Raw genomic sequence first — 26,977 nt, 5'->3', positions numbered from 1 at the left:
TTCTGCCCTTACGAGCCGGCCTCCTCACCGAGCCACCTCAGGTAGAAGGCGATGTGGAATTGAAACCAGCCTAGTGTTTGAACTGCTTTCATCTTACATCAGCTTTTTCCTCTCAGGCTTTCAGATTTTTAATCTCCTGAACTCTCTGCAAACATTAATCTTGATGCCCAGAGAGGAGGAAATAGGACTAGGAACTGGCAGGAGTCCCGTGTCGCCGATGAGGACACTGAGGCAGCAGGGCTGTCTCCTGTATGGAAAGCTCTCGTTGCTGGAGTTCTAGTCACACAGCGGGGAACGGTGTGCCCACTTTTATCCCAGATGAGCGTCTCAGAAGTTCTCAAGACGGAATCATGTGGAAAAAGGGGGAGTGGATTGCTGTGGACACCATTACCGGGCCCCCATCGGGACTGACCTGATTCCTCCTGACCCCCTCCCCGGCCCTGAGTTCTGGCGTCATAGCAAAGACAGCTCTGTCTGCCCATAATTGATGGACAGGGTTGTTTCCTTTTCTCCTTCACACGCTCCCTCTTGCCTGGGCTTAAGTTCCCAGTTTCTCGACCCAACAGGGTTGGGCTGTGCTCTGCATGAGGTTAGAAACACACGGGAAGAATGTGTGTGACAGAGCCCTGGCCCATTGAGTAATGTTTACTCTGTTGGTGGCTGGGACGCTCGTTCGCGCTGGCGAAGGTCCACCGGTTGGAGGAACATTCCTGCATTATCAGGGATGGGAGATTGGCTTGGAAACGTCAAGGGTGAAAGGCATCCCACCAGATTCTGGGTACAACTCACAGACCCCAGGAAAATGGGGGCCCTGGCTTCAGTGCCAGAGGCCACGTGGGGACAAGCCAAGCTTCACAATTGCCCAGGAGGCCTCACCCCCCTCTTCCCCCCACTTCCTATAAAAGAGCAATTCTGGTCATGTTTCCCTGGCTGACATGGCTCTTCTGTTTGCCCGGCTTTTTCTCTCCCCGGAAAACCCGGTGCTTCTCTCACTTTATTTTACTCACTCAGTATTCTGGCTTCTGAGGAAGGAAAATCCATACGGCCATCTTGTAGATAAGAATGCCGAGATGCCCAAGTTGACCGGCCCAGGATCATCAAGGCAGAGAGACAGAGAGAATTCATTTCAAGTGTCTCGATGCTGATGGCCTGTTGATTTCTGGAATTGTGGCATTCCGGCTGTTTTTTTAGAAGCTCTCAGGGAGCTATAGTTCCCGCCCCCTGAAGCACAGGTTTCTGAAAAGTCCTTGTGGTTAATTACACCCTGAGTGGGTCCTCTCCCAGGTCCTCCTGCAAGGCAGTTGTGTCTGGCCTCAAACACAGGTCCATAGCCAGTTCTGTAGAAGCTGACATTGACATCAGAAAAACCACAGTGCTCTGTAAAGTCACGCATAAACCATGAGGTTTATGGGTTGGGGGGGAACGGGGTTAAGGACACACTACTCAAAACTTCTCCAGTGACACCCTTTGAAGAGACAAAAATCTAATAAAAAGATGAGCAGAGTTTTACTCCTGTGAACTGGTTAGGAAGTGTTTCAGTGCAACAATATATGGCATTTTACCTTGAAAGAGCCCTAAAGTTTGCAAAGGGGAGCAGGTGTCACAAGGGCTTCAGCCTGTGAGTTCCCATGAGGTGGTGGGCGGAGGACTGTCAGAAATTGAAGGGAAAGTTCTAACTCCAGATATGGGTGGAGGTGGCCGATAGCCCATGCAGGGAACTGCTGGTAGCTGGTAGAGGCTTGAAGGGGGTGTGTGTGTTTGTCTGCGTGTGCACGTGCACACTAATGTGTTCAGTGTTTTCCCCTGTGGCTCCGCTTGGCTGGGTGCAGGTTTCTGGATTCCTCAAATGGGAAATTCACGTTGCATTCAGATTATTCCATAATGTATCAATAGAATTGGAACAGATGCATGCTTTTAACACCAGCATTGCCGTAGGACTGACTGCATTTTCTCCTTCCGCCGGAAGGGATGCTCTCTTGTCCTGGGGCATGCCTGCTCAAAGCAGCTGAGGGCTCATTCCTTCTTTCAGTAAATAGTCACAGTCCCAGGCTCTCTGTGAGGCTCTGAGGATGCCACAATGAGTAAATAGCCATGCCTTCCTTTAAGAGGGAAAGAGAAGTACCCTGTCAAAGGAACATTATGGTGCCAGGGGACGGACTCCTGCTGTAAGGTTCTCAACTGTGTGTAAAATGCAAAGGGCAAAGCAGGTAACTACCAGGATGAATCAAGGAGAGCTTCACAGAAGTGGTGACATTAAGCCCTCTTAACAAAAAAGATGTGACATGGAGAAGAAGGGAAGAGCTTTCCCAGCAGAGGGAACAGCAGAAGCAAAGGCATGGAAGCAGGGGGTGAACAGGCCAACATGACGGACAGCAGGTGCTCTGATACAGCTGTATGGGGGCGTTGTGTGAGAGGCTACAGCCAAGGTGCTTGGAGTCCCAAAGGCCTGATTCTGCCAGTCCTTGCTGTTGTGGCTTTTACAGGAGGCAGTGAGGGGCCATGCTGGATTTTCAAACAGGGCAATGACATGGTACGAGTTTGTTTCGGAAAGAAATCCCTGGCTGCAGCAAAGTGAAGAGTGCCCTGTAGGAGGGTGCTGGCACAGGAAGCCGAGTGTGAAGATGCTGGCTTCTGGAACCATGAGTTCCGTCATGCCTTGATACTTCTGACCAGTCGTATTGCATGGAAACTGGATGTGTTGTCTCTGTCCCACATGCCATCAGGAATTTAGAAAGAGCCCCATACCCATGATCCTGAGGCCTAGGAACAGGTGAAGTAGGTCACCTCCTCCCCAGGACCTCAGGGATGGTTCTGGATTCTAGCTGGGAGGACTTTGGCTGCTGGACACAACGTGCTGTGGTTCCTAGGACCAGCAATGGGGACGTGGCCAGTGAGTGCCTTGAGCCAGGAAGTGAGTGCAAGGTAGAAGACCACCTTCTGGCATTGTCTGTCTCCTCTGGACCTCCGGGGACCTCTGGGGCTATTGACTCAGCATCTTCAGTCAGTCGTATTAAACCAGAGCCCTGGTGGTATATTCCCGTTCAGAGTTCATGGAGGTAAAGGAAGAAGGGGAGAGGCCATTCTACTGCCCTAGTGTAGTACCTGGCCTGTGACAGGGGCTCAGTCAAGTTTTGTGATCTCAGCCTTCCTGAAAACATCTTTTAGACAAAGATGGTCCCAAGGTAGAAGGAGCTGAGGTATCTTGAGCAATTGTTATGTGCTAGGCAGTTTCTGGGGACTTTCACATCTCTTAAGGTCATTCGTCTTGACCTAAGGGGCAGAGACTGTTAAACAGCAAAGAAACTGAAGCTCAGGGAGGTTTAGTCACTTCCCCAAGGTCACACAGCACATGTGTGGTAAAACCAGGATTTCAGCCCAGGTTGCTGGGTTCCAGAGCCTCCCCCTCGCTCCTTCTCCTTTGAAGCGCTCTTCTGGGTTTGTGAAATACCCAAGGACCTGGCCTCTCCTTCCTCCAACGAGAACACTATTTCTGGTGCATCGCCAGCAGATACCTTGTGATACACTTTCCCCCTCCACGCGCCCTTTCAGGCGGCTGCCTGATCCCAGAGCCACCTTCTCTGGGCCCAGAGTGATTCCCAGACTCCTGGGGAGAGGAGCACGGGTCAGAAAGGTCACAGGTGAATCAGGAACGGGCGAGCAGCCCCCTGCCTCACTCCCACCACACTCAGGGGGTGATAGCAGCCCCCTCTCCCAGCGGGCTCAGAGGTGAGGAAGCTGGGGTTCCCCCAATACACTGAAGGCAGGGCTGGGATCAAAGAGGGATCCCCTAACTCCCTCCCGATGCTCCCTCTTATCCAGAGGTCTAGGCCCACCGGTCTTTTAACACAACAGCCCCACCTTGACATTTCTCCTAGAATGAAGTTCTGCTGGGCAAGAAAACGAGGTTTAAAAACCACGGCAGCCTCGGGCTATATTGCTGGGGTTCTAACAAATGGCTCTCGACACCCCTTCTGCCAGGCTCCTTCCTAAAAGGAGGCTTTTGTTTCCTGTGGATATCCTTGGTTAATTATTTTTAAATAAATAATTCTGTAGCCTGCAGTAGGGGAGAAGCCTCTCCATGACCCATATTTGATCATCAGAGGACTGGCCCTCTTCCTTCGGCCAAATTAAATAGGCTACAACTGGAGTCTGTTTGACTTGAGGCTGAATCGATGGCGGGGACGGGCTGGGAGAGGAACGCACACCTGACTCCCGCGTTATCACCGCGCGCTCCGGAGCAGAGCATCTTGGGGAGGTAAATAGCTGGCCCGGGAGTCGGAGAAAACAGGGTGAAGTCCAGTCCCTCCAGAAGGAAAGAATGAGAGCAGCAGAGGCCAGGCCTGCCTCCCAGGTTGCTTCCAGAGCAAAACCTCAGGGCTTCTTCAGGGAAGGATCCTTGGGGAGCCCTTCTCCAAGGACAGGTCATTCCACTGGGTGCTTAGCACCTGCCCCGGGTTGTCTAGAATTCCAGAGTCTTAGGACAGGTACCTTGGGGTCCCTCTCCATACTAGTCCCCTCCCCACCTATAGTTACCCCTTTTTAGCATTAGGCTAGGAGACTTACAGATATTTCTCCTATCTCGAGATCACTGTGTTAAGGATATGTTTCCTCCATCGTATGAGACAAGGCTATGGCACAGACAGAAAAGTCATTTTCCCAAGATCATCTCCAAAGAGCAAATTCAGGAATCAAGCCCGAGTTTCTCTAGCTCCTGAGCCCACGGTCTTCCTCACTGTCCCTCCTTGTCAGAAATCTCTTTCTCTTGCTGATGTAAAACCAGCCTCCCTCTTTTCCATGGGATCTGCTCTGGCTCCTGAGCTCACAAGGCACACATCTTTCTTTTTCTGCATAACAGCACTGGGAGCTGTTGGGACACACCCTGCCAGGAGTCCAGTGGGAAATGTGAGTGGAGAAAAAGAACCTAATGTGACCCAGTGGGGCAGAGTAGAGAGACTTTGGGGACTGCAGGTGGCTGTGGAGGAACATGGGCAGGACCAGGCAAGGGGTGCTGGTTTGGAGGCAGGGAAGCCTTTCCTCCTTTTAACATTATGGCTCCTGTTCCCCCAAAAGTGGAGTGCCCTAGACCAATAACCACCAAATTCCAATGCTGTCCCACTGCCACCCCTACCAGCAGCCCCAAGCATCAAAGGATGAGGACAACCACCAATAGAAGAAGGTCCGTAGAACACATAGCCGCTCAGAGTCAGGCAGATTGCTTTTGAAGGTTGGAAGTCTGCCTTAGCATTTGTTTGTTTTCTTCCTAGTCCCTTATGGCTCTGGGTCATATCAGCCTTGGGTAACGTCCTTTGGATGGTGCCAGGAAAACTGGCTTGGGTCTCCTTTTGGCAAGCTTTGTGTTAGTGATTTGGAGGCTCCTGGTGGGAGGGGGGGCTTTGTAGCCTCCTCGGGAGGGTGGGGCCCTGGGGGAGCAGGAAGCAGGGCAGCGGGAGACAGACCAACAGAACCAGTGTCCTTGATACAGTCAGAGTTAATATGGGGAAAGCTGGCAGATGGAGAATTGTAGCCAGACAGTTGGCCCACCTCTCCAAGCAATGGCATGCCGAGAGCATTCCATCTCCCTACCTTGCAGGTAGACCCAGGGTCCCTCAAACCTTTTTGTTGAATCCAAAGTGAAAAACAAGAACATGGTCTCCATCAGCTTTGAGCTTAGGTGAGGTGTCCCGGAGACCCCCCAGCTTTGTCTTTAGCTGTCTCCTGGGCACATCCTGCGAGACTTTGACCCTGCAAACTGGGCCCGGGTTCTTTGCCCCCCACCCCCTTTCTCCTTCCTTCTGTAGGCCACCTCTGCACAGCACTTTTGCCTTTCTGAGCGCAGACCTCTGTTTTGGTTCCTGAGCAAGAGGCAGAGTCAGAGCAGTGAAGCTATAAGCATGCTTGGTTCTCCCCTCCCTTGCAGACTAATCATCCACATCCCTCCAGGATGTGCTCCCTGCCCCACCTCCTGGTGGCTGCACCTTCCCCTGGGCCCTGGGAAGTCAGCCAGATGGGACCCCATCAGAGGAATGTGAATTACAGAGCCCAAGACTCCCAGCCACAGCCCCACATCCCTGTCCTGCTCTGCCTGTGTCCCCCCAGGGGCCTCTCTGTCTCAGCCAAAACCATGGTGTGCAGCGATGGATGCCTTCTGCTATGGCTCATGCAGGGGTCCTCCCTGGGCAAGTGCCTCTCTGTAGAATGGGTCTGCTCGTACTTGGCAGGCTCCACATTGCCATGAGTGCTGGGAAAACATTTCTAGAAGGCATTTGGAAGAGTAAAAGAAATACTCTTACCAGGAAGAGAAGGCCAATCTCCACACCTAAATCCTGAAACAATTACGCTAAAGCAACAACGAGGGGAATCCTCTCGTGCATTGGAGTTCCTTCCTTCCTTCCTCCCTCCTGCCCTCCCTTCCTCTTTCCCTGCTCCCTTCCTTTCTTCCTTCTTTCCTCTGACAGGTATGTATGAAGTGGTTACCAAGTGACAAGACACTAGGGATACCACCATGAACAAAACAAAACCGACAAAAATGCCCTGCCCTTGGGGAGCTTACATTCTAGAATTTGAAGTCAAGCCCACGCCACCTCTAACCTAGAGAAAGATGGCCAGTGTTTCTTGTGAGCAGACGGGGGGAGGAGAAGGCTACTTGGCCTTCCTGGCGTCCACCCTTGCCAACAAGGGGAGCCGAGTCTGTGTTCCAAGGCCCTGGGGGCACTCACGGCTGCTGTGGGGTCCGTCTTGTTTTGCAGGCGTCCGCTACAGCCAGCCGGGGAACAGTGAGGTCACTTCCGCCTCAACAATCAGCCACCATGGCAACAGCGCCATGGTGACCAGCCAGTCCGTTTTACAGCAAGTCTCTCCCGCCAGTCTGGACCCTGGCCACAATCTCCTCTCACCTGATGGTAAAATGGTGAGTACACCTGGGCCATTGTCGCTCTGGAGCTGATAAGATAAGAGGCAAAACAAACACAACTTCTCACAAGGCCTGCCTCAAACAATGAGCCATTGTAGCCCCTTCGGGGAAAATGGGGGCTGTCCAGAGTTGGAACGGAAAGGTAGGACCGGTGACCCAGCCTTTGGCGGGTAGAAGAGGTGTTCGGTTTGAACCTAGCCAATAAATCTGACAGAGTTCTGCTCTCATTTTATTGATTGAATGCCTCATAAAGGAGCAAGCCGGGTGGGACCCTGTTTGTTTTGGGGCCCGCCAAAGACATTTGCGTTGATAAAATGTTCATTCTTACCCACCCCCCACCAAGGCCTCCAAAGCCAGTCTTTTCACCTCAGAGAGGACTTCACTTGGAAACAAGCCCCCTCTTTCTCTTCACCGTCCCCAGGTGCTGGCATAGAGAGAAACTGAGTCAGGATTTAAAGGGTGGTAGGGATGGAGGGAAGCTTCTTGAGCTTCTTGATGTACCTCACGGAAGAGCACAGCACAGAATGGTGGGGTGGGGCAGTGCTTGCCCAGTGAGAAACACCGACTTTGAAGTTCCAGGGACCAGGGTTCAAATCCCAGCTCCCGCACTTAATAGCTGAGTAGCCTTGGGCGGGTTACTGAACTCTTAGTCTGTGTCTTTCTTTCTCAGCTATAAAATGGGGGTGAGAACAATACAGTAGCTTGGGGGGGGCAAGTGTGCTAACAAGTTAAGACTCTGCACCATGTCATAGAGTTGAGAAACGCCGTGGTGGCGTGATGTGGATGTCCGTGTGCCCCATACCCACAGCCCACACCCAGATGTAAGTTTAGCACACTTGGTGAGGAATAGACTCTTTGAATTGACAAGGCTCTCACTCTCTAGCCACACAAGGGCAGGGGAGCACGACTGGTGAGAGAGACAGGCATTACGACACCGGTAAGGGCAGGAAATGGAAAACTTTATTCTTTGGGTCACGCTCTGTGTTTCTGTGGGGGAGGAGCTGCTGGTTCCCAGCTTCCACGCTCAAGGCGGAGCTGCACACACTCCCTCAAGGTGTCTGACCCAGAGGCAGGTGGGGGCTGGAGCGGTGGGGGGGGGGGGGGGGGGGGGGGGGACGGGGAGCAGATGTCATTTCAGACCTTGACGTGTGTGCACTGTGTAGGCAACACAGGAATGGTGAGTCACAGGTGACTGAGTCCCCAGCTCCCTGGAGGGAAAAACAGTGTGTAGTTTCCAAGGGGAGGGGTAGCCTGTGTTGTGGTCTGTGCAGACGCCCTGCTCTCCCCTGTAGCAGTCTGTGCAAATGAGAGAGGCACAGGCAAGTTTCTGTGAGTCTCTTGGAGACCCAAACAGGTTAGGGGTAAGGATCGCCCAAGCTGCTCTGGAGAAGGGGGGCTTATGGGAGACATAGCCCACGAAACCCTCCAGGTCTCCGCTCCTCTTGCTTGAAGGCCCTTGGGGTTTCCCTTCAGACCCTCCGGCTCTTTCTCCTCAGAGACAAGTGGCCTCATCCCAAGCCGGGGCTGCTGCAGACAGGCGTTTTGCTTCCTGTTCTGCTCCCCTAATGGGCAGCATATTACTGGATTGATGATTGACCAAGAGAGCACACCTCAACGTTAGCAAACACCTGGAAGCTTGTTTGTGGGGACCAGCTTTCTGCTAGTCTCCAACACCCTGGCTTACATGTTATGTCACTATTACTGGATGCCCAAATGCAAGAATCTGTTTTCTGTTAATATATAACAGGTCCATCCCAGAATGTAGTCCACCAAGGCAGGAGTGGAATATGGTTAAAAATAACGCAGGCAAGGGAACCTATGTGTCCACATCCTGGGCTCAGTTGTTTATCAGTGATAGGATGGAAGTTGCTTAACTTCCGCTTCCTCGTCTGTAACATGGGGGTTAATCATGCCTGGCTCGTGGGATTGGTGTGAGGATGGCTTGTAGTGCGGCGGTTCTTTGGGTAAGCCCCAGGCGAGGAGTGGCAGTCTCTTGTGTACTGACGTTCACTAGGATGTGAATTCAAAATCTTCCCCCGGGGATCAGTTTTGGAAATATTGCTGGTCCACGTGAGCTTTCCTTTGCACTGTCTGTTCCCTCTCCTGAACCCAAGGGCATAGGCAAAAAGCTGGCCAGATTTAGGGTTGCAGTTTGTGTGTGTTGAACATTGTGGTTTGTTTGTTTTTTTAAGCACCTACTGGGGGGCACCTGGGGGGCTCAGTTGGTTGAGTGTCCGATTCTTGGTTTCAGCTCAAGTCATGATCTTGGGGTCGTGGGATCGAGCCCTGTGTCGGGCTCTGTGCTCACACAGAGTCTGCTTGCCCTCCACTTTTCCTCTGACTCATGCTTTCTCTTTCTCAAATAAATAAATAAAAATCTTAAACAAACAAGCACATATTGGGGCTTCTGGCTGGCTCAGTCGGTAGAACATGTGCTCTTGATCTTGGGGTCATGAGTTTGAGCCCCACATTGGGCATGGAGTTTACTTAATAATAATAATAATAATAATAATTAAAACACACATACTGGATACTTTCCCAGTATCAAAGCTCAGGCCTTAGAGGCAGATGGCCTGCTTTCAACACCAACATGACTTGAGCACATTTCTGAACTTCTCTCAACCTCTGTTTCCATGTCTGCAATGTAGGGGTAATAACACCAACCTTGTAGGTTGTACACAGTAAAGCACTTAGTGTAGGCGAACTGCAAATGGCAGCATTCATGTAATTCAGACACAGCGAATTATCATGTAAGAATCATGAAGGCAGCTCCTGGCTTCCTTCAGTTCCAGAGGCAAGTAGAAAATACTGGTTGCGTTTTAGATTGGGAAGGAACTTGACCAAGGTTACCCAAAAATAGTAAGTGGAAGGAATTTGAACTCGAGCAAAACTGAGTGTGAATTCTGGCTTCCTCACTGACTAGTCAAGTGACGCAGAGCTGGTATGTCCACTGTTGGTAGGATCAGTCTTAATTGGTAACGTAGGGGCAGTGGTGAGAATGCCCTCCTTACTTGTGTCATTATCTGTTGAGGACAATCAGTGTAAGCACCTGACAGACTCTAAAGCCATGGTTGGCATCTGTGTTTCTCTTTCACCATTAAAATCAAACATTGAAATGGCAGAGATTACTGTCACTTCATTGACTTTCTCCAAAGGACTACGTTACCCAAAGGAAGTCTGAAGGCAGGTTACTGATTTCTTTTCTTTTCTTTTAATGACTCTGACATTTTGAAAAACAAGCCCAGTGAACAGGCTGGTTCTCTCTTGTTTGATGTGGTCAGAATTCCTTCTTGGTCACGTGACCCCCCCCCCCCCAAACTGGCTCCAACCCCAACTGACTTCTTGATGCCCATTTTTAAAAAAACACAAACAAACCCATTTGGTTTTTTTCTTTCTTTCTTTTTCAAATTAACCTTGGAAGCTATGGGGTTGACCAGAAGGTCAGGGCAGGAGATAGTGTCTTACCCAGGTGCTGGTATGAGACCTATCGTTTGACAAACTCCAGAAGAAGGGCAACAGGACTACTCAGACATGATTGTATATACTCTAACCCTAAAGTATCTCCAAGTAGTCCTGATACCATCAAGAACATCTAGAGTAGTTCAGAATGTCAGGAGACATCTCTCTCCCTTCTTCTTCCCTCCCCCCTCTCTTTTCTTTCTTTCTTTCTAAGACTTTATTTTTAAGCAATCTCTGTACCCAGTGTGGGGTTTGAACTTAAAACCCCAAGATCAAGAGTCACATGCTCTACCGACTGAGCCAGCCAGGTGCCCCGAGACATCCTTTCTTAAAAATAATTTTAGAAATTATTAAAACTATAAATAGTAAACTAGTTTATCACCAAAAAAAAGCAAATTATGTGCTTGTGTGCATCTGAAGGGGTGTGTGTGTGTGTGTGTGTGTGTGTGTGTAAAATTGATAAATTCTTATAATTAGTGGGGAACCTTTGGAAGCATTTTGGAAAACATCAGAATCAAAACAAGCACATTTATGACAGTTGTTTAATACTGTTTAGAAAGTTCTAACCAATGCAATAAGACCTGTACACATATTAGTACTAGCAAGGAAGAGATCCTATCAGCACATGGGCTCGTGATGCCTTCATACCTTGGAAAAGTGAGGAAAATCAATAAGGAAAAGACACTATAAGGAATAAATAAAAGTATTTGATCCCCAGTGAAAGGTTGCAAAGTGGCCATGTGCGTAGTAAACATATTAAAATTAGTAGCTGTCTCTTGCTCATCTGTCATTAAAATATAATGCTGCCACAGAATGGGGGCCCCTGGGGCCCAGGGCTTATCATTTAGTAGCTTTGTCATTAAGATAGCAGCTCCTTGACCAAAAAAATGAAAATTGTTCATAGATAGTGGAGATTCAGAAAAGGTAGAGAAGCACAATGATGGCTGATCTCCCCCAACCCTTAGTAGTAATGGCAGGAGCGGGGTAAGGAGAGATCCTCTGTAAAAGGTAAGGACTTGACTTCCAGAGTCAGGCAGACCTGGGTTTGAATACCACTTACTTGCTGGGTTATTAGATCTTAGGCAACCTACGTATCTCCTCTGTGAAACAGTGATATATCTACCTGATACCATATCTACCTGATACAGATCTACCATGAAGTTTCTGCCTCACGGAACCACAGTGAAGTTTGTCTGTTAACATATGAGTGGTACTTAGTGGAGTCTGTAATGGTGAGAGCTTTCCTTCTGCCTAGTCCTTAATCCACTCTCACTCGGGCAGATTTCAGTCATCACTTTCAGCAATCACATGTCTTTAGCACCAGTAAGAGAGACGGCATGGAGCAAAACAGAGGATACTTCCAAATTGAGCAAGCCACAGTCCCACAATACCCGGGAGCAGAAGAATCCCTAAGGCAGGCAGGTAACTCAAAGTAGTCAACAGACAGAAGCACCATAAGGGTCAGGTTGTGTGTTTTGCTTTTTGGTCTTTAGCACCTAAAATTGTGCCTGCGCCTCAGTGGATGCTACGTAATTGTTGAATGAATGAATTAATGAATGAGTGTGTATGAGTGAGTGAATGAATGAAAGAGTGTGTGAGTAAGTGAATGAGTGAGTGAATGAATGTGTGTGAGTGAATGAATGAAAGAGTGAGTAAGTGAGTGAGTGAATGTGTGTGAGTGAATGAATGAAAGTGTGTGAGTAAGTGAATGAGTGAATGAATGAGTGATGAATGAGAGTGTGGGTGAACGAATGAATGAATGAATGAATGAGTGGGTGAATTAGCTGTCCCGAGGACTTACTGAGCCATGTCATTTTGGATACTGGTCTTTGCAGTCCCGGTCCCACTCACCTTGCTTTTGTTTCTTCTCTCTAGCAGATCTCCGTCTCCGGAGGTGGTTTGCCCCCTGTCAGCACCTTGACGAATATCCACAGCCTGTCCCACCATAATCCCCAGCAATCTCAGAACCTCATCATGACCCCCCTCTCTGGAGTCATGGCCATTGCACAAAGTAAGCTCCGTTCTTGGTCACAAAACCTAGGGGGAAGGGAGAAGAAGGGTGGGAAGTAAATCAATCTTATTTTTAAAAAAGGTTTATAAAAAGCTCCCTTCAAACTCACCCACTGCTTGTCGATTTTGATTCTGCTTATGTTTAGTTCCTTATCTCTCTCCTCAACAATATTTGGACTGTTTAACCTAAAGAAAGAGGAACAATGGAGTCACACTGAATCTGGGTCACGGCTAACCAGCCGTGCATCCTGGGGCAAATCATTAACCTTAATGAGGCTCAGTTTCCTCATCTGTAAAATGGGTTGCTGAGGTGATCCAATAACAGTGCATAGAGACATGCTTGTAAATCTGCAAAGTGTGAGTATGTAATATTAGAGCTAGTACTTTTGTCTCGTGTTCATTTCTACTTGTAAGGATGTGGTAGATGTTCCAGGAAGTGATGTTGATGTTTCTTTTTGCCGGCAAAGATGGAGCAATGATGGGCTTCCTTCTAAACAGGGAATTTGGTGTGGTCATGGGACAGCTCTTTGGCCAGTGGTGAAAATACAGTGAAAACTCCCAAGGGAAACTGTAGGAGCATCTCTGATCCTTCAAGGAGAAACATACCGGAAGATGGGGCATGGATCGGGTCCTTCCAGCTCTAGGAGGCTCTTGTTCTACAAGGAACCTCTAGCCCCTCAGGGATGGGCCAGATCAGGAAATGCTGAGGAGGGTCGCATGCTGCTCTCAGAATTCTAATGCTGATGAGTAGTCAGTTTGTTTCCGTCTTCCATCATGGCAGCATGGGCCAAGTCATCACCCTGACCCTGGGAAGTCTTCCCGAGAAGTCTCGGGAGAGATCGAATGGTGCATTGCTCTCCTTCTCTCTGCTGATATCACCCCCTTGTCCTTGTGGCTTCCCTGTATCGAGTGCCTGCACTTCTTTACTTTGTTCCTGCCTTTTCCTCCTCTCTCTCTCTCCTCTCTAAGTCAGCTCTAGCCAAGGTGGCTACTCAGATCACTTCTGCAGAGAGTGGCTCATGTGCTGTTGGAAGGTAGAACTGGGCTAGACCTACAGCAGGTATGCAGCTTTACTGAGCATGTCCTCAGCTGCTCAGGAATTGAAATAGCAAATGCAGTTGTTTTGTTTTTGTTTTTTGTTTTTGCAGAGAGAAATGGGACTAGAGAAGCTATTAGAGGACTGACAAAATAAAAAATTTTTAAACTCACTGCCTTTTCATAGAAATGTGGTAACCATACTAACAGCAGGAGTTGAGAGTGAGCTAGGATACCTAAAACCAGCTTGCTTGCCTTCTAGAAGATTTGGTTAAAAGACCCATGTCTAAGCTCTTTTTATCACCTCTTTATTTCCACAACCGAAAAGATACACAAACCATTCCACTTTACCTTGTTTCCTCGCACATCAAGCTTCGGCTGACACACAATCCTTAATATTTTCTCAGGCACTTTCTGAACTAAAATTTTCCCGGAAGCTATTCCATATTTTTTCAGCTTTGTTCCTCCTGATTTCTTCCACCCAGACTTCTCTGCCACCTTGCTGTATCCTTAATCTGCAGAGAATACATTGGCCTTGGAAGTGTGTTCATGGTGCATGTGCAGGTGTGTGCTTGGACTTGGTGGGGGGTATGAAGAATGGCGAGGACCCCAGAAAACGTGGCTGAAACTCGTGGTCTCCTAGCCAGTGGAGTGACAGGCCAAAGACTTGCTTGCAGGTGTCCTTCTGTGGCTAGCTCTTGTCCCATTGAGTCTGAGGGTCCTGCCCCAGGCAGAAGTGGTAACAAAGTACTTGGTTGGCATTGCCAACCCCTCATTCTCTATTCATCCACTGAATGGACAACATGCTTCTCAGGCAGGAACCAGTGCCCAGAAAACAGGTGAAAAGGCCAAGAGTCACACTCCGTGGGAGCTAGAATGACATCAGTGGCTCTCGATCCTGGAATTGAGGCACACAGCAGGATCACAGACTGTGTTGAAAATAAGATTCCTGGGCCTCACCTCTGAAGGCTCTGACTCATGAAGTCCTGGGTGAGGCAGAGGAATGTATATTTCTTAAAGAGCTCCCCCAGATGATTCTAAAGCACAGGCAGGTTTTAGAACCGTGCCCTCAAATGTCATCCACTCCCATCAGGGAAATTGGCTCTTCTGGGCAGAGATTTCCCAAAAGAGCAGCAGTAATAAGCCTGGGAGGGTAGAAGTCCGTGGGGCCTCCCAGGAGACCCCAGGGGAAGGTAGGAGAGGGAAACAGGATCTATTAGGATATCAGGTGAGACTGAGGCTTGGGTACCTGAGCCTCTAGGGAATGGGAGATAGTGCTAGTCTGTATGGGATCAGAGGACCCGGCCCCAGCTTCCCTCCCCAGAAGACCCAGGAGGGGGCTTATTCTCCCTTCACTTCTGCTCAGGGGTCCTCGCCTTTTAGGTTTCTGATAACAGTATCAGCTAAAGCCCTGAGTAAGCACCAGCTGAGGTCTTCTTGCTATCTCCACAGAGGACTTCCCACACACCCGCTTCTAGAACCTTCTCCATTTCAGGAAAGGCCCTCTAGGTGTCGCTTCCACGCTTGCCTGAAAGAGACCTTTGTTCTGGATTTTCTTCTTCATCCCATCCTGCCCTCCGTTTCACAGAAAGTGAGCTCAAAGGAACATTGGCAGCCCCGGGAAAGAGGTTGGGGTATCTTGCCCCGATCCTCTCATCCCCACTCCCACCCTGGCTTGGCTGTCTGCTCCAGATTCCCGCCCAGGGAGTACATGGAGTGGGGGTGGGGCTTGGGAGTGGACCAGGGACCCAGTCTCTGCAGCGCTGGCCCCGGTTCTGAAGAGGATATAGACACAGAACAGGACCACAGAGGCCTGACCCCTCCAGAGCAGAAAGATGGCAAGAGACCCTATAAACGGCCAGCCTTTAACTTACAACTTCCTCTTCCCACTACCTGGACCTTTTGAAGCCATAAGCTCTGTGCCGCCAGATAAAATCCGTCCACTTCATAGATGGGCTGAGGTCTGGTATTTCCCCCCTCTCTGCTACAGTCAAGAGAAGGAGCATCTGACCTCTGCCGGGGTCTTTGCACCGGTTCGCTAAATGATGGTCTTCTGGCTTCGTATTCCTAGGACAGTGCAGGTTGTTGTTGGTGGTGGTGGTTTTTCGGTTTTGGTTGGTTTTTTTAATCAAAATGTGAGTTCCTGAACACTCCTGCCCTCTGCTGGGCAGACAAGTCTGGGTAGTAACATGTGCCTTTGAGTGGCTGCACTAAGCTGCCTGAGCTCAGGGCACCCAGGTAGGCCTCTCTCAAGAGTCAGGTCTGGAGGGAGCAGGCCAGTTAGAGGCCGCCTTCCCAGGGTCCTGGCAACCTCAAGAGAGCCAAGTTAGGGAGGATGACTCTCAGGCCTCAAATCTGTGTAAGCCCAATTCCATCCACACACAGCTCACTGGAATGTGAGGGAGCAAGTCAGTCTCTCCAAGCCTTAGTTTCTTTGTCTGCAGAATGGATCTATAAAACCATTTCCCAGGCAATCTCTCACTCAAGGCCCAGCCGTGCCGGGCGCATGGCAGGACTCTGTCGGTGACCATGCCGGAGCATTCGCCTCTCCACGTCCCTGAAGCCACCTCTGATCTTTCCCTCTTGCTCCCACAGGCCTCAACACCTCCCAAGCACAGAGCGTCCCTGTCATCAACAGTGTGGCCGGCAGTCTGGCGGCCCTGCAGCCTGTCCAGTTCTCCCAGCAACTGCACAGCCCTCACCAGCAGCCCCTCATGCAGCAGAGCCCCGGCAGCCACATGACCCAACAGCCCTTCATGGCGGCCGTCACGCAGCTGCAGAATTCCCACAGTAAGGACATGGGGCGGAGTGGCAGGGGAGCTGAGGGAGTGGGGCGGGCACCACCAAGGGCCCTACGCAGCCCACCTCTGTCCTCTCTGGATCTGTACTTGCTTGGAAGTGAATTGATTTGGTCACTTTTCCCTACCTGTTATCAACCCAGACAATTCCTCAACATAACCCTTGTGTGGTCTGTGCCTTTTCTAGACCTACTCTCTACCTCCATGACTCCTGGGGGAGGTTTGAAGAGGACAGTTGAGCCTATGTGTAAAGGGGAGCTAGAGATAGAGAGCAGGGTTGGCACCCATGGACGATCTTGCTAGGCAACCACAGACCCTTTTCCCCATGAGCCTCAGCTTAGCCCTTTCAATCTAAAATTCCAGGTAGTCATTACCAAATGACAAGAGTAGGCATGCAGTTTGTGTTCTCTGAAACTGAAGAATCTTCTAGAATCCCCATGCTCTCCCGTTGACACACCTCAGACATCTCTAATCGAGAACCACGGACATAGATGGACAATACCACCTCCTTGCAATCTTGGATAAAGAATAGTAGTGCTGGGGCGCCTGGGTGGCTCAGTGGGTTAAGGCCTCTGCCTTCAGCTTAGGTCTTGGTCCCAGGGTCCTAGGATCGAGCCCCGCATGGGGCTCTCTGCTCAGCGGGGAGACTGCTTCCTCCCTTCTCTCTGCCGGGCTCTCTGCCTGCTTGTGATCTCTGTCTGTCAAATAAATAAAATCTTAAAAAAAAAAGAATAGTGGTGCTTCTGCCATTACCCGCCCCCCCACTCCCAGACTATTTCTCATGTCCTGTCTTTCAACCAGTTAGTTCCCACCCACTCCAGCCACTGTATCCCTGCCCTCTGTCCTGAGCCCCAGGCCCACAGCCAGCCCTCTGGCCAGATCAGGATACAGCCCCTGGCCTATAAGTTTGGCAGGGTCCCAGAGGAACACCCGAGAAGTCTCTGGAATAGAGTGATCATCTTGGAGTCAGACAAACATAAGATTTAAATCCTGCCTCTGAGGCTTACCAGCTGTGTAGCCATTGGTAGAGTTTCTTAGCCATTCTGAGCCTCAATTTCCTCATCCATAAAATGGAATGTAGAGAGGTTATGGAGACAAGATAAATAATGGAGAGTGATTATGGAGATGAAATAAGACTAGGTATGAACTGTATCTGGTAAACACAAGAGTTACAGAAATGCAGGTGATGATTTATTAAGGGACTTTTTAATAGGAGGCAGGAATGGGGAAGAGGGTTTTTGTTTCTCCCCTGGCTGCACAGCTCACCCTTCTTCTATCCTCAGGGCACTCTCCCCTCCTCAGGCCTGCAGAGCTGGTTTCCAAGCACCATCTCACATTCCAATCACATTTTTTTTATGTGGCTTCTGGAAAAATCTGCCATAACCTGTAGCAGAGTCTGGGACCGCACATACCCACTTTCCTTTCTGTTCGGGACCTGATAATATGCCCAGGCTTGTCGCTGCCCCCTGCCAGGCCCAGGTGGGACTGTCAGAGAGTGGTCCCTAGTACCTATGAACTGCAGAGGCCTAGTTGGGGGCCCCAGGACCAGGCAGCAGTCAGCCTCCCTCCACAGGAAGGACCGGCTGGAGTGGCAGGCAGTGACCTTTACCCCGTCACCCTCTAGAAGATGCTGTGGTGGATAGAATAGTCTGCTCCCTCCCTCACGGCCAAACAGCCCCATGCTTCTGTTAGCTGGTCATGTGACTTGGAATTTATATGAATCTAATGGATAAATCGCATGAGTCAAAAAGTTCTAGACTTGGTGAAACAAGTACTGGAAAAACTGAAAAATGAGTCACCTGCTCCTAAAGCTTTTATTTGATCTAGCCTCCCCTTGTCTGTCGTCCTTCATCTTCCTGTGACATCATAATATGACCTATGATGTCATTTTAGCGCAAATTGGAACGACCCAGAATTATACAATGAATTATACCCATGACTAATTATAATTATTAATCAATTTGTAATTGCTTTGCATAAGACCTGGCTCTTGAGTCATGGCAGATAGGATAAGCTTGTGCTGGCCAACTCGTTTATGTTTGCTGGCTACTTAGAACTTTTTCTGACTTACAATCTCTGATGCACCACATATGCCTAAGGCCCATTTGTTGATGTTAAGCATCTAACTTTTAACTGAAAAGTCAGGAGAATAGAAGTGCCATCCACTACCGTCAACAAGACGCTGGGCAAAACTGTTTGTGTCTTGGATACAAAGTACTTTCCATGTGATGTTTTCCAGTCTACAACAGCTATCATTCCCATTTTACAGATGAGGAAATTGAGGTGACGTGACTTAAGTGAGGAGCCAGAATTGAAACACATGGCCATTCTTTTGACCACATCAGGCTGCCTTCTGAAACATCACCAGCACCTGCCCCCTCTTCTCTGCCTCAGGACATAAGAGCTTATGGTGTGGGATGGGGGCGGGGTCTGTAGGTCTGTAGCTGTGTACATACCTGTGTGGTCATACCAAAGTGGTCTTGACTTTGTCTTCCCTCTGTTTCTCCAGTGTACACTCACAAGCAGGAACCCCCCCAGTATTCCCACACCTCCCGGTTTCCGTCTGCGATGGTGGTCACGGATACGAGCAGCATCAGTACGCTTACCAACATGTCCTCCAGTAAACAGGTAAGTGCTCAAAGGAAGTGTGGTGGGGGCCGCGACCCAGGCTAGTGATGTGCAGAGAGGGTGGCACGTGGGGCCTGAGCCTGGTCCTTCCCAGGCTCCTGGTTACTTGCTAAAGGAGTCCCTGAGGTCAGAGGCAAAGAAGATGGGCCACCTGCTAACAGGACTTTTTGCTCCATCAGCTTCCCCAGCAAGAACACTAAATGACCAGGGCTTGATAATCCGCTGAAGACTGGATTACACAGAGCCTTTAAGTATTGAGACTGAGTATTTCCCATGGATTGATCGGTGATCCATGGAAAAGGTGTTTCCAAGGGCAACTCAAGACAGTCACGCCCTCTAGAGCATTTCTTGCTTTGCAAAAGGGATGCCTGAGGCTTTTCCACAAATTAATCAATGGAAAAAAAGAGTATTAAGACCAATTACCCCATCCAGGACCCAGGCTGGACCCGAAACACTGCAAATTCCAGAGAGTAACCCAACTCTCCCAACCCATGGAGATTCCCAAGTGCACAGTCGGGCCTTCCAGGGGCCTGTGTTTACTTGGTGTTTTATCAAGAAATTTAGAATTTACTTCGCAGTGCACTAAAAGTGGGGAATCCAGAGGCTTCGTCCCTCTTTCAGTGGGTGGCTGGTTCCCACCTCCAGGGAGAGCCAATGGAGCAGTAAACCCAACCAAAGACAGGGCTCATCCCTACGGCTTGTCCCTGCCATGGGACACGGAGAGTAAGGAAACAGGACAGGGTGTCTGAACACACACGACAGTTCCAGATTAATACAATAGGACCTTTTAGGAGCTGGGGTCTCTGCAGCGTGGGAACTGTTTGGCCTCTATTGATTACTAGATAAGTAGGTGACAGCCTTGAACTTCATGTCAGAGGCGCTCAGCAGGGTTTGGTCTTGTTGATGGTCTATTTTCTGAGTCCTGGGACTCAAACCTCCTCCAATGCCGTGTGCTGCCAAGTATGTGCTTTCATGGGCTCAGGTTCTCTGCTCTTCCCTTTGCCCACATCTCCTCTTGGTCCCACAGTATGGTAGAGCAGGTGGGTTCTGTTCCTGGGTTTGCCCACCTTGACCTCTCTGAGCCCTCATTTCTTCACCTTTAAAAGGAGAGTCATAACATGGACTTGTCCTAGGGATTCGATGAGATCGTGTGGATTTAGGGTCCACACATGGCCTAGGCAGCTGGGCTCTGGAGTTGGGAGAGGGAGGAGGTGTGTGGGACTGGCTCTGCCACTCTTCTCTCACCCAATGGAAGATGAAAGGACACCCCCCGTGGCCCTGCCCTTCGACTCCCGTGCGATTTCCCACTCTTTGTAGTGAGCAGGGAAAACATTTATCTGTGCTCACAAATCTCAATCAGGGAACCAGCCATGCGCAGCAGCCCTGCTTGGGAATACCTTCCCCCTTTGAAAGGTTTATCAATCCATCTGCCACTTGGTCAGCCCTAGACAGGGCTCTGATTAATTATTCCTGTCTTTCCCAAGTTGACTTTGATGCTTGCTTGTTGAAACAAGCCCTCTGAATTCAGGAAATGGTCTCTTAATCAAAATTCTCCGAGACGCTCTCTGAGACGCGGCACTGGCCGGCAAATGGCTTCTCCCCTCCGCTGGACAGAGTGGCCAGCCGACCTTGAAGCTGCACGAACAGCCCTCCAGAACCACCAGGAAGCTGTCCCAGTCCCTGGGTGGTTCAGGAGTCTGGCGGTAGCCTCATCTCTGGGGTGATGAGAAGGTTGTTCACATGTAGGATCAAACTATGCACGGAGCCCTGTAGGTTTATACTTCTCGTGAACATATCATCATCTTTCTGTTGCAACTTCCCTGGTACAAAGGAATGAACTGAGGCTCAGAGAGGCAGAGTGACCTGCCCAAGGTCTCACAGCTGGTCAGTTCTAGAGCTGGACCTTCAGACTCTGGGCTTTGACTCTAAATCTTGGACTCCTTCCATTTAAGCAAGACTGGCCTTGCGATCTCCGTCTCAAAAACACCCAAGCCTTTGCTGCTATTGCAGTCTTTTTTTTTTTTTTTAAAGATTTTATTTATTTGACAGAGATCATAAGTAGGCCGAGAGGCAGGCAGAGAGAGAAGAGGAAGCGGGCTCCCCGCTGAGCAGAGAGCCCGATGTGGGGCTCGATCCCAGGACCCTGGGATCATGACCCGAGCCGAAGGCAGAGGCTTTAACCCACTGAGCCACCCAGGCGCCCCTGCTATCGCAGTCTTAACAGTCAGAAACAAGCATGAAATTCAGCCCCCGTAGGTATCCCAGTCAGTCAACTTTCTTCTTCCAAACTGAAGGAGAAGGGGGATGGGGAAGTGAGGGTAAAGGTACAGTCAGACAGAAAGAACCAAGGTAAAGAAAATTTTGTACCAAATCTGTTCCCCAGGCAAAGGATCAGAATGAATGCTGAAAGAGATGTGGTACAATCTTGCTTTTTCCTTGTCCTAAAGTATTATTTAACAAAACAAGTTTCAAGAACGTTGCTGGGAACTGGGCGGGGTGTAAGGACAGGAGGATTCCTTGGTCCCATATTTTAGGGGAACGGCTGGGTTCAATAGCTAAAAATCACAAGGCCAGACTTCAAATCTTTCGTAGACTGCTGTGTGCATGAAATGGGGCCATTAGGGTGCACAGATGCTCCAGGCCAAGGGACGCATCCTGGGTAGCCCTTCTTGAGAGGCATCACAGAATGCTGGGAAAAGCCAGCAGACTTGCATTCACCCCAGTCCCTTCCCCGCCCCGCCACAGGACCTTGGGCAGTTAATTCATCCTGCAGGACCATTTCTGCATCTCTCATGGGGAAAATCCTAACCCTGTCTCACAGGATATTCACATGCCTAGAAGAATGGCTGGTACATGGTCAAGTACTCCACGTGCTAAGTCCTTCCCTCTTGCTGCTTTCCATCTGTGATCCTTTAGGAGATACCTTCTATCGACTCCTTCAAAATTTGACTCATTGCTTGGTCTACATGCTTCCCATTTTTATGCTGACTCACAGATGTGCTCTCATCCCTGGACTCCCAGACTCCCAGGAAAAAAGCAGATCGTGAAAGGACCTCTCAAAGCACCAGAGCCCTTTGTGCTTAGCCAAATGCCTGGACTATAGTAGATGTTCAGAAAATATAAATGGAGGAGTGAATGAATGAATGAATTCAGAGCTAGCATTTTTTGAGTGCCTCTCATTTGCATAGCAACAAGTGCTTCATCATTCTTATCTCTTCCCAGCTAAACCTCCGACCCATTCTGCAAGGTAGATATTTTTTACACCCAACCTGCAGAGCAAAACACTGCGGCTCAGAGGTGGGGAGGGATCTGGCCAAACTCACACAGATGATAAATCTGGAGCTGGACTCCCAGACTTTGGTCTTCTCTCTCCAAATCCATTCCACCACACTCATCTTCTCCTATCCCTTTTTCTTTTTTTTTTTAAGGTTTTTTTTTTTTTTTTTAATTTGACAGAGATCACAAGTAGGCAGAGGGGCAGGCAGAGAGAGAGGGGGAGGCAGGCTCCCCACTGAGCAGAGTCCCCCCCCCACCCTTACCCTCCCACCCTTGGCCCCGATGATGCGGGGCTAGATCCCAGAACCCTGAGATCATGACCTGAGCCGAAGGCAGAGGCTTTAACCCACTGAGCCACCCAGGCGCCTTTATCAACACTCAGAAAAGTGACCCAGGTTTATGCAGGCATCAGGCTCCAGTGAGGATTTGAACTTGTATCTGATCTGGTCACAGTGTTTTCATTGTCAGGACAGACATGCCCTGGGGCCATGTGGATCACATTTCAGGAACCTCTGGGCTGGGTTGCTCTCACCTGCAGCTCCTGTAGCTCTGTGTGCCTCCCCCTCCTTCTCAACCCTGCCTACTGGCGAGCTACCATCTGAGTGGAGCTGTGCCTAAGCTCCTGTAAGACAGGGCCCTGCCAGTCTGGAACAGGACCGCAGCAAGCACTGACACGGGTTAGAACAAGTGTGGGCTGGCTGCCTGCCAAGTCCTGTTTCCGCAGCCTCTATACCCACTGCTCCACTTCCCAGTTTACAGAGAGGTCAGAAGACCCCTTCCCCTCCCCCCTCCAGCTGGCACGGGTAGGTCAGGGGGCTGCTAAGGAGGAGGCAGACAGCCTCTTGTAAATCCTGGGCAGCTTCCCACGTTCCAGCCTCCTCCAGTGGTGGTCAGGCAGGAACTGTGTGATGATTCAGAGCACCAGCTTGGCATTCCTGAGATCCTACCACTTTCTACCTGTGTGACCTCGGGGAAAAGTCCTAGCCTCTCTGAGCGTCAGGTTCCTCGCCTGTAGTACGAAAATGATGGTTCCTCTTCCATGGGCTCATTAAAAAGACTAAACACGGTGTGTCTTGTAAGATACCTAGCTCAGTGCTTGGCTCAAAACCCCACACCCGTGGCGGCTGGGGCAAACTTGACCTTCCCTCGCTGGTAACCCTGAGTGTCTCTCAAGCTTTGGAAGGAAGACTATAAATGGCAAAGGGTATTTATTTTTCAGTGGCCATACTCAGAAGGTCGAAGGAAGTCATCTTCCTTGTGTTGAGGAGCACAGACTTTTCTCGTGTGAGATTCTGGGCAAGTTACCTACAGTCTCTCTAGGCCTCAGTTCCTCTCATCAGTAAAACTGGAAGCATAATCATTACATACATTTATTTATTTATTTATTTATTTATTTATTTATTTATTTGAAAGGGAGAGAAAGGCAGGGGAAGGCCAGTGGGAGAGGGAGAGTGAAGTTTAAGCAGGCTCCATACCTAGCGCAGAGCCTCACATGGGGCTTGATCTCATGAGCCTGAGTTCATGACCTGAGCCAGAATCAGGAGTCCGACGCTTAACTGACTGAGCCACCCATGTGCCCCATCATTGTTTTTAATTAATAGAACCATAATGAATCTAATCTCATAAGAAGAGCAGTGAGTTATCTGTGTCCACTGTTTCTACCTGCTCAGCCCCAGTTCTGTCTTGAGGCTATTCCTGACAGTCATCGGTCCTCACATGACATTGGAGCATCTCCTGTCCAGCTCACTAGTACGGCCATGTTGTCAAACCAATGGGTAACTTTCCATCTCTGCCTCTGACATAGCTGATCACGCCTGCCTTTTGTCACTTGGATTTTAGGACAATGACCGTTCCTGGTCCTCCCCACCATGGCACTCGTCATTTCCATAGCTGGCAGCTTGTCTCCCCAACATTGAGTTGTTGGAGGATGCTCGCGCTCATTCCCTACTGTGTTCACTCCTGGGTGATTTCCAGTCCCTTGGCTTTGGATCGGGTGTCCACACTGATGGATCCAGTAGTTCTGTCTCCAGTACAGACCTCTGCCTTGAGTGCCCATTTGCAAATCTGCCGCATCTTTGACATGACAAGCCTCGCTAAAAGAGGAGCTCTTCATTTTGCCTCTACTTCTCCCTACTCAAACTGCTTCCTTGGGCTTCCCCATTTCCAAAAATGGTTCCAGTTGTGCAGGAATCCTGCAGAATGCATCCCACATCTGAGCGCTTCTCATTTCCCCACCAGTCCAGCCCCCTCCCTCACTGATTCCCTCCAGTGCCCCCAACTTCCCACTCCCACTCCTGCCCCACGATAGTAGTTATGGTCTGCTCACTACGCAGCAGCCAGAATTATCTCTTAAAGGGGGAAACCAGTCATGTCACCCCTGCCCTGACAAAGCTTTCCAGTAGCTTCCCATTGCAACCAAGCTGAAATGGAGGCTTCCTAGGCCCAGTATGATCAGCCCCTTGCAGACCCAACCCCCCTTCTTCTTCCAGCCAGCTGCAGCTGAGCCAGGATTGACGTGATTCTACTTCAGGGCTTCTGGTTTATGGTCTCTTCTGCCCTGAACACTCCATAATACACATCTTGGCATGCTTGTTCCCTCATCTCATTCAGCTCAAATGTCACCACTTCAAGGAGGCCCCTCCTGATTGCCCTGTGTAAATTATTCCCTTTTCCTTCAAATCAGCCTAACCTGTTATGTGTATTTTTTTTTTAAGATTTTATTTATTTATTTGACAGAGAGAGACTCAGTGAGAGAGGGAACACAAGCAGGGGGAGTGGGAGAAGGAGAAGCAGGCTTCCTGCCGAGCAGGGAGCCGGATTTGGGGCTTGATCCCAGGACCACAGGATCATGACCTGAGCTGAAGGCAGGTGTTTAACAACTGAGCTACCCAGGCTCCCCTCGTGTATTTTTTCTACAGAGTGTTCATCTCCACCTGGAATTTTGTTTTATATATGCATGTACAATATAGATCCAGTACAAGGCTGAGTGTAAAGCCCCCACTTAGCGCAGAGCCCGGCACACAGTAGGACCTCAGGAAACGTTAGCTCTTGTCATAGGCAATCAGCCCCTGTAGAGTGAGGACGTCCTTAACTGTCACCCCAGCTACCACCACCCCTTTCAGAGAGAGGGTCCCCTCAGAGATCCTCTGGCCAGGGCCTCCGCGGGGCTGGCTGTGCCAGGCCTTGGTTCTGAGGGACCCCAGTGCACCCCTTATCAGCTGTTTGTGTTTAGACTCTGAAGGGGACAAATAACTCTAGTGCCTTTGACAACATTTAGGGCTCTGCCACCATTTTATTATGTGAGCAAACATTTGATAGCTGGGAAGCCCATCCCTAATGACAGGTCATAGAATCTCGCTGGCGTCTCCTTATCTGCCCTTCTTGTTTGCTCTTCTATTGAAACCTGCAAGGTCACAAGCCATTTTCTCTCTCCTCACCTGAAATCTGAAAATTGGAAAAAGGCTGATAGTGGGAAGTAAAGAGACTCAAAAGTGGGGGTGGGTGGTGGGAGGAAGAGGAGGCAAAGGGTATCAGAGGACCCTGACCAGGGCCTCAAGAATTTAAAAGGGCCAGAACATGTCCTCTCCAATGAATGCACAGCTCAGTGACAGAGGGCTCACGGGCTGGGGCGCCCTGCGCAGCCCAGTGTTAATTCTGAGCATGTCCCATGTGTTGGCTCACCTGACTCCCCAGCAGCCTCCATTTCACCAGGTAGAAAACTGAGGCACAGAGAGAGTGCCACGACTAAGAACACGAAGCTAGGAGAAGACTTTTCATCTCTGAGCATACTAGAAAGAACACGTGCCCATGGGTACCCAGAACCAGTTTTGAATCTGTCTCTACACTGTCCTGGTTCTAAAACTGTGGATGATTCGCTCTTGGAGCTTGTCTTCTTAATCTGTAAAATGGGCGTAATGGCAACCTTGTACAGGAGTATGGCTGGGAGCACTGGTTAATGAGATAATAATGTGAAAATAGGCCTTTAGTAGTAATAATAGGGGTGTGTGCATGTGTGTGTGTGTGTGTGTGTGTGTGTGCGCACACGCGCATTTACGCACATGTAAGCTCCTGAGTGTTGAAGGAACGGTCTTTTTTTTTTTTTTTCCCTTAAAGATTATTCATTTATTTGACAGAGAGAGAGAGATCACGAGTAGGCAGAGAGGCAGGCAGAGAGAGAGAGGGGGAAGCAGGCTCCCCGCTGAGCAAAGAGCCTGATGCAGGGCTCAATCCCAGGACCCTGAGATCATGACCTGAGCTGAAGGCAGAGGCTCAACCCACTGAGCCACCCAGGTGCCTTGAAGGAATAGTCTTTAGAGAAGGAGCCATTAAGCCAAAAGACAGAGAAGACTTTCCCTTTAGATACCAAAACAAGTAAAAGGGAAGGAAGAGACAGAGGGAAGCAGGAAGGGTCTTCCTGGAGAGAAAAGGACGGGAATGATGTACCATGACAGCCGAAATGAATGAGGTCCAAGGTTCTGGAAGAAGAGGCTGCCCCAGGAAGGGGCTGCATGACTCCTCTTGGTGGGTTTCTCCATCCGTTCTGGGGTCTCCTGCCCCGCCTCCCCGCCCACCTGGAAGTCTCGCATCAGAGTTCTTGTCTTAATAGGAACAAGCCTGTAGAAAGCACTTCACAGCTTCCCAAATGCCTTCCCTGATGGGTTGTTTGAGCAAGTGGCGATTTTCTCATGTGCTTAAGTAGATCGGCAGCTCTGGCCCAATCTGGGAGCTGATTAGAAATGGCGGGTGCTTCGGCCCACCTCAAGCCCACTCAATCGGAATCCACCTTTTCACAGGCTCCCCAGCATTCATAGGGCCGTTAAAGTGTGGGGATCAGTGGTCTAGGGGACCCCTGCCCATAGAG

At 49.8% G+C, this 26,977-nt stretch overlaps 1 protein-coding gene across 5 annotated transcripts in view; it reads left to right on the top strand.

Annotated features, from left to right (window-relative positions):
• The window catches only part of HNF1B (HNF1 homeobox B), a 52,571-nt gene that overhangs the window by 24,262 nt on the left and 1,332 nt on the right, over positions 1–26,977 (top strand). For 3 of the 5 annotated variants that reach the window (XM_059379155.1, XM_059379157.1, XM_059379160.1), the window contains exons 5-8: positions 6,747–6,907; positions 12,245–12,380; positions 16,010–16,204; positions 18,722–18,840. In XM_059379155.1, coding sequence (XP_059235138.1) covers positions 6,747–6,907; positions 12,245–12,380; positions 16,010–16,204; positions 18,722–18,840 — 611 coding nt within the window. The remainder of the gene's footprint in view (positions 1–6,746; positions 6,908–12,244; positions 12,381–16,009; positions 16,205–18,721; positions 18,841–26,977) is intronic. The other 2 variants (XM_059379156.1, XM_059379159.1) reach the window with 1 other exon arrangement.

Source organism: Mustela nigripes, chromosome 16, assembly GCF_022355385.1.
Source record: "Mustela nigripes isolate SB6536 chromosome 16, MUSNIG.SB6536, whole genome shotgun sequence".
Taxonomy (NCBI): Eukaryota; Metazoa; Chordata; class Mammalia; order Carnivora; family Mustelidae; genus Mustela; species Mustela nigripes.
Note: the sequence above shows the minus strand (reverse complement) of the source record. Positions and strands in the feature narration are given on the sequence as shown.